The sequence below is a fragment of the Sander vitreus genome, chromosome 19 (genome assembly GCF_031162955.1).
Source record: "Sander vitreus isolate 19-12246 chromosome 19, sanVit1, whole genome shotgun sequence".
NCBI classification, from domain to species: Eukaryota; Metazoa; Chordata; class Actinopteri; order Perciformes; family Percidae; genus Sander; species Sander vitreus.
Window position 1 is genome coordinate 3779208 of NC_135873.1, and position 8106 is coordinate 3787313.

The following is an 8106-nucleotide window of genomic DNA, read 5'->3' on the forward strand; positions in this document are numbered from 1 at the left end:
GTACCAAAGTTACCCTTTGTCATAGTGTGGTTTTAAAATGACAAAGGCCTCTGTGCATCCATGCATGTGTGCCACTTATATTTGATTCTGAGTCACATGCAAGGGGAAGAAAACAAATGAGAATTGGGCAAACATTTGAATGTGTGGGCATTTGTTTTCCCCCTTCAGTACAGACTAAACAAAGCGTTGTTTGTTCCTGCCCTCTCAGAGCAGCACTATATGGCTGAGCTGCAGAAGCTGGGCCTGCTCTCCTATACTCCCTCCAGAGAGGTCCAGGGCAAGAGGATCAGCTCGTATGACGACAGGTAGACACAGTGCTGCACTAAGAAAAAGTCTTGTATTAGAGTATTAATAGATGAGTGAAATAGAATCTTATTTGGTAATATCTAAATATTATATGTCCAGCATGAGTTTAAATACTCCTTCACAAAGACAGGAACTTTAGAGTTGGGATGGCACGACACAACACTACACTCTGGTTAAACTGCACTGTTTAATCCGAAATCTCCTCCATCGAGATTTCATTAAATGCTTCTGTGTAAGTCATCAAAGTCTGCTGAACCTTCTTTACGTATGATCCAGAGTCGAGCTGCTCCTGAGTTTTTCCATAACACATAATTTCCTTTGTGCATTGCATTATGGGAGAATAGCGTGCATCAACAGCACACTAAAAAATTTAGCTTATTTAGCATTCTGTCTGGTTTGAGTATATTTAAGTGAACACACTACAAAACCTGCTTAGAATCAGTCTGTAATATGGAATTGGGACTGCGCATTTGTGTTGCTTTCAGCCACTTCAGAAATGTTTGAGAGCACCACTGTGGGGCGCCAAAGTCCAGAAGATTTTCAGGCTGCTGTGAACTCTTTCATTTCCCCTGTTTCCACAGATTTATGCTGCAGCTTGCGCAGAAGACAGACGGAGTGATCGTAACTAACGACAACCTGAGAGACCTTTCAGATGAGTCCCTTGTATGGAGGGAGATCATCAAAAAGAGGTATAAAAGACTGTATATCACTCAAATGTGACAAACTCCCTATATGTTGGATCAGGACTATGTCATATCAATCAGCAAAATTGTATTTTTAGCTCTACGATCAGTCATTTTCCTTTACTTTAAGTATATTTTAGATGAAGTGTTGTGTTCAGAGACTGTTGGTAATGAATGAGTTTTCCTTCTATGATGAGTAATAATCAAATTATTAAAAATGAAATACAATTATTAAAGTAATTACAAGGAAAAGCAGAAAATCCTCATATTTGTGGAACTGGAACCATGAATGTTTAGCCTTTTTGCATGAAAAATTACGCTTTTCAATTTAGTTGCCATTCATTTTCATCAGCTAATCAATTAATCAACTAATCGTTTCAGCTCTTGTATATATTGTTAGGTGCAGTAGTTTAATTCATAACAAAACATCATATTTGATAAGCTCATCATTTATTATGTATCCATTTTTGGATCCATTATCCTAATGTATAAAGTAACTAAAGCTGTCAAATAAAAAGTACAATAGTTCCCTCTGAAATGTATTGGAGGACAAGTATAAAGTGGCATAAAAAAGCAAATACTCACAAGTACAAGTACCTCAAATATGTAATAAAATACAGTTTTATGTTGTATTTAGCTGCACGCCACCACTGGTTTTCGTAGTAGTCAGTAGTAGTAGTAGTAGTAGTAGTAGTGATAGTAACCAAATTTAACGAACAAGTGGTCCTTAAAAAAACTTATTTTCTATATCGCCTACCATACTGTATATGAAGCATCTTATATGTACCTAAATAAATGTAAAGGTCTGGTGTTGCTGGATAACTCAAAAACCATATCAACATCTCCCACAATCTTTCTCTGACTAAATGAAAAAATCTGATATTTAATAGAGCTGAAAACACAGACTCACATGTTAAGTCTCCCATATGGAAACTGCTTAAAGGGCTAGTCCACTCATTACAGTGTTATATGATGATCTGTTTCCTCCCCATGCAGGCTTCTTCAGTACACGTTTGTCGGGGATCACTTCATGGTGCCAGATGACCCTCTGGGCAGAGGAGGGCCTCACCTGGATGACTTCCTACGCTCAGGACACAGGTATTATTCACAACCACACACATCCATACTGATAGACACACATGCATATTTTGAATTTATCCAAGGATGTATTTGCAGTTTTTTTCTGCAGCTCAAAACCTTTTAGTTTAAAAAAAAGTTTAATTAGTTTCAGGTGAAATAAAGCTACAGTATATAGCAAGTTAGTAAGTGAGTAACACTTTATTTATATAGCACTTCTAAAATACATGCAGTTACAAAGTGCTTCACACACACGTGCAATAGATGAAATAAATAAGAAGAAACATGAGTTACAAAATACAAATTTAATTTAAATACAGCATAAAAGGGGTGTCACCCTTTACACAAAGGCTAATATATAAAGGTGGGTTCTTAAAAATAATATATAATATATAATGTGATGTTCTCTGAATAATGTTCTTTATTTCCTCTCAGGACTCCCGACCCAGGAAACCACTCTTTTGCTGGAGTAGCCACCACTTTCCCTTCCTCCAAAGCTCCCCGCTCCCAAACGGAGGTCCTGAACTTCCGCGACCGGACACTGGGTGGAGCTCTGAATGCAGCAGCAGGTGGAGGGAGCCGGGGTAAAGGGAGAGGACATGGAAAGGGATGGGACACAGGACACCAGCAGAGGCAGCTTGGATCTGTGGGACAAGGGTTCGATGCAGACAGGAGCCCAGAGGAAACAGCCAGCCTGAGAGAGCAGCTCTGTCACATTTTCCCGGGTCAGGACAACATGGTGGCGCTGGTGCTGCAGTGCCACCCGGCAGAGACGGACATGAATGTGCTGTCTGATCTGATCTTGGAGCATTAGAAGGACAAGACATCTTTTAGTCTTAGTGTTTTCCCTCGGTTAATTCAGAATATATTTTTTTACCCTGAATTTGCTCTGGTTTAACTACAACAAATGACCAGATTTTCAGATGAGTGGTGGAACTTTCTGTTGACAGTCCAATACATATAATTTATAGTAACTATCATACCCTGCTTTTTGAATACCGGTTCTTTGTCCCATGTATTACTGTTTCTCTCCAACTTTGTAAAGTAATGTTAGACTTTAAAGGGGCGCTATGCAGTTTTGGCCATTTGGCTTTTTTCTCGCAGGTTTCTCTATAGAGCTCCCCCTACAGCTTCGGAAAAGATATTTGGCAGCTCCTATGTTTACTTGTGTCTGACTCCTTGCTCTCAGTCAGTCTGCCATTTCTTCTTTCTCTGTTCCTCCGACAATTCTTTCCTAGCTTTCTGCTTCTTTTTAGCCGACTCAGCCATGACGATAGTTTGAAAAACTCCATCGCTACCTTGTTAGCCAGTTCCTAAATGGGCGTATGTGTGCAGTGCCGTGAAGCAATTCATTACATCGCGAGACCTGATATCACTCGATACTTCCTGACGCTGAGGCCGGCGGCTCGCCGGCCAAAAGTTGCAAGGGTGGTTTTTCCGCTCACAGGCGCTGCATAGTAAAAAACTGCATACTTCCCCTTTAAAGCAGGGTTGGACTAGTTTTCCCTGAAACAAGAGTCCAGTTATTGTAGAAAACATGAAACGGTACGTTAATTCTGCTTTCTTGTTGTTAAGGCAGAGCTGAAACCGGACCAGCTTTGTCAAACTTTCAAGTAGCAGCCCCTATTTCACTCATCTTGTTTAGATGGTATAGCCTGGCTCTGCCCTCCTACGTACTTCCGCTCAATTTTCATTTTTCTTCAGTACTCCGTCTGGGTTTGCGGTATATTCTTGGGTTTTCTCCGACCAAATCTTTGAGTGACTGAGGACGATGACATTGAGGTCTTGACGTGCGCTAGTTTGAGTTGAGTTGTAGTTCCGTAATGGCGGCGGAGAAAGATGCGGTCCGTTTTCCCAAATGTTGGGTTAGCATCTAGACACTGCCCTGTTTCACCTCTTTTGTCTGCTCTATCCAAAGCAACCTTGACGCCTCCTCACCCTCCAGTGGCCTCGACTAATGCTGCCCCCTATTTACCTTACCTCCATCCTCTTCTTCCTTCTCCCTCAGCATCCTGTGTTCCCCAGATGATTCATCTTGATGACTTTGATAATCCCCTGACTTTTCCTTTAGCACCAGAAGCAGCACTTTGATTTATGACCAAAAACCTGCTAAACTAATGACAATCCCATCGGCCTCGGCTGTACTATGTGTCTATAAGCAAATGCTAGCAGGCCAACAGGCTAAGCTAAGATATGAACATGGTAAACCTGCTAAACATCAGCGTGTTAGCATTGTCATTGTGTTGCACGCTTGTGTACATGTTAGCATTTAGCTCGAGTACAGCTTCACACAGCATGGCTGTAGACTCTTTTAGTCTGGTTTAATGTCTTAAAAGCACGACCAATGCGTAAAGACGCCTACTAAACTATCTCCTCAGGGTAGTTTGAGGTCCTCCTTTGGCAACCACACACCTCTCGAGGTGTTTCTTCATCATGCAGCCATGTTGTTCCAGCACCTCCTCTATTGTTTGTCACTTTTTGAGCAACATGTTTTTTAGGAAAAGTATCATTATTTTTTGAATAAAGTCCTGTTTAGAACAAGAGCAATACATATATATATATAACATTCTGCATTTATTGTATCCTGCTAAACTTAACATTTGTATAGCTACCTGTAAATTATTGCAGACAAAAAGGTGTGAGAGGCACATTGGTAGTTGTGGATAGTTGTTTTATCACCAGCTGTGGGGGTGGATGTCATTTTACACCACTAGAATAATACTAAACCAGTCCCTCCAATATTCTATACACTCAATTTTATATTTTAAAAAAAACTTATTTTAACTCTGATGTCGTCATGATTGTAGCTTTGAGCCTAAAATCATATTTGGATGAAGAAACTATGCTTCAGGAGGGGAGATCAAACCAAAAGATGAAGATGAGCAAGTACATTTCCCATCCATATCTCTTGTGACCAACTATCAGATCCTCATTTTGGCCACTCAAAGGCAGTTTTTGACATAGTTCACCGGTTGATTACAATCAACTTATTTGTGTTTATATATGTACATTTTAAGACCTCAATGCTGAATTCTGCCCATGTTTCTGTATCAAAGTATTTCTCCATTCAAAGAATTAAAAAAAATCTAAGTAACTGTTGGTCTTTAACGTGTTTCCACGGTAGTCTGCGTCTCTGTATTTCTGTATTACTTATTTCAGTTTTCTCTGTCCTGAAATCAGAAGATTAAAATCATCTGAAATCTAGAAAGTTGGAAGTATGCTACTTGAAAGAGTGACTATGATGCCAAAAGTCCAGTTAATAGTATTGAATTAATGTTATATGCAGTTTTTGATGATACATCCATGTTTTGAAGACATTATGTTTCTGCCCTTTTCTTTTGCCAAAGTTTAATGTTCAAACATCTCTGCAGTGATTTAAGATCAATGTATCCAGTTTTTAGAAAACTATGTGTTGAGACAGAATTAGTAAAATTATGTTTTCCCATTCAGAAATTACCACTGTAAATGCAAATATTTAAGTACAATGATTAAAACAGAGATTCATATGTCCTTTTAGGGTCCTTGCTGAGTTTATTTCTTGCCATCAGCAACATTTAAAGACCAAACTAATAACTCAAAGATACTACAGGTACTCTGGAGAAGATTCTTCTCAGGTGACATTTTCTCCAAAATAGCTGACAAAAATAAAGGGAGGCACCTGCATGAATTCATCTGCAAACTGTTGGGAATGTCGTTCTGTCCTCGGCTTATTCTGCTTCCTCTTGCTATTGTGACTTTTGTGTTTTTTGCTTGTCCAGAGCCTATAAAAAATGATAACACAAAACATATCTTTGTGTTTATACAGCAAAATAGAAAGCCAGTATAAGCCTTGCTACTTTTTATAGACTTAAAGTCGCTTCCTTCCAAGAATAGCTATTACTAACAGCTATAAAACCGGTTAGGTGAGTTGTGAACAATGGTGACTATAGACCACATCTATTCTGGAAACATTCTGAGCATGACATTGATTTTCACAGGCCACTCTTTGGACTCGCCCAGTCATTGACGTCTGATTCATCCCTTCAGAAGTTTTAAATAAAAAGTCACATGAAGTGGGTGTTGGCTGTTTTGTCGCTGTAACACCAGTTTAACACATTTGCATGGATGATTAATGGAGAAGTAACGGCAAGTGACAGTGAGTGTGTCAAAACTATGGAAACAAATGAAATATCATGGAATAGGAGAGACAATAGCATTATTTTTATTGAAATGCTTTTTATAAGGCATAAATGACCCTTGTCTGGTTTGTTAGTGCCCACAAACTGTGTACTGAATGTTGTAAATTGGTCCAAATGAATTAGAAAATAATGTGTATAATTTAGCATCCCAGGAAGAGGAAAGAGGAAGGTGAAGAGAAAAGCCTCCCTGCATGCACTACGGCAACAGACATCATTCCCTGTTCTATGCATGTTTCTGCAGTCTCAATAGTATAATAGATAATAGACAATTTGTTCCAAGTGTTCCTGCTGTTTCTATATTTCACCTGTTTTCATTTTAGTCAGTATTAGAACTCTAGCTTGCCACAATCAACAAAGTATGATTTTCTCCATTGTCATAAAACTAGCACCCACTGAAATGTGTGGGGCCAAAATATTGGTTAGAGGAATGTGTTAGGAACATAAATCACTGCCACTTTACTCATTTTTGTTGCTAGCCACCCTGGACCCTATTTGATGGTTATTTTATAGAGAAAGAGATGAAGAGAAAGTGAGAGTGCAATCTGTGTCTTGTATTATGAGGTGCCGTTTAGGCCATGTATCAAGAATGCATGCACATACACCACTTACACCTCGCACGCACACACACACACGCACGCACGCACGCACACGCACCCACCCACACACACACACACACACACACACACATAAAAAAAAGCATGCAGATACACGTATTCCTGTGTGTTTGCTGGTCAGTGAATGTGACACTATGCTGTTCTCTTGACTGTTGTGGACATTTTGCTGTGTGTAACTGCCATTCTTGAGTTATATCCAGAGTCCCTTATTTTGTAGTTTAATTAACATCACTCTAAAACTAAAATTGATCATAATACCCTCCATTGAGGGATGATTTATGATTATGCTGTTGCATTATCCAGTAGTAACAGGCTAGGTGTATCCTACTTAATAAACTGGCAACTGATTTGTACAAGCTTTGACAACATGTTTTTATAATTAAAACGTAATGCCTTTGTGGTCTGACATCAGCTTTCCCTCTCATTTAAAGAGAAAACACCTGCAGTCTGACCTTTGACCTGTCTTTCCTCTTCTAGCTCTCTGTTTACCCCATCCTATTTGCATAAGCGGGACCAAAGCGCTCGTGCTTGTCATCGCGTGCGCACGCCCCCGCCTTCACCTGAACCACTCACCTGCCTTTAGTTGCGCTCGAAACACACACTCGCTCGTTCGCAGAACAACATGCATGCGGGAGAATTTCGACTTTTCAATCCGGTTTTAACGGTTAAAAGCTGCTTTTGAGTGCTCTTTGACAACAATGGAAAAGATGACGGAGGAAGATGAGCGATAAATACGCAGATAGGAATCCCTCATTGTGTGTATGAGACTGACGTTAAGTCAGAGGGAGCGAGCGATGAGAGAGACGTTACAGTAATAAACAATGAGGTAAGAATATTATTTATCTTTACAATGACTTCCTTTGAATTACTTTTCGTGCTTCAACTGTTACTGTCCTAACCCAGTGTTTGTTTCTGTCCTGTCACACAGTGACCTTTTATTCACGTAAAATAAGTTACCCATAATATTGAAATGATAGGTGAACTATTAACGTTAATAAAATAAATGAGTAGACTAAACTGTCTTTTTTTTTTAACGGTGAGAGACGACTCAATGCTTTTTATGTTTAGCTCACTGATTAGTGACTTTAAGGCTTTTGCACCTGCTGTCCGTTAGAGATCAAGTTAGTTTGATTTCAAAGATAGCTTTGTAAACACGTTCACATTCACAGTCATTCATGTTCTCTCATTGGTGATAACATATTTTGCCATTCAAATCCAAAGTGTGTGATTTGATGCTCTTAGTTCACT

The 8106-nt window shown here is 39.4% G+C and overlaps 1 protein-coding gene across 4 annotated transcripts in view; it reads left to right on the forward strand.

Moving 5' to 3' along the window:
* Nucleotides 1-5160, forward strand: part of khnyn (KH and NYN domain containing) — a 25811-nt gene extending 20651 nt beyond the window's left edge. For all 4 annotated transcript variants that reach the window (XM_078276280.1, XM_078276279.1, XM_078276277.1 and 1 more), the window contains exons 6-9: nt 209-305; nt 888-995; nt 1986-2087; nt 2502-5160. In XM_078276280.1, the coding sequence (XP_078132406.1) occupies nt 209-305; nt 888-995; nt 1986-2087; nt 2502-2880 (686 nt within the window). In that variant the 3' untranslated portion in view covers nt 2881-5160. The remainder of the gene's footprint in view (nt 1-208; nt 306-887; nt 996-1985; nt 2088-2501) is intronic.
* The last annotated feature ends 2946 nt before the right edge of the window (nt 5161-8106 follow it).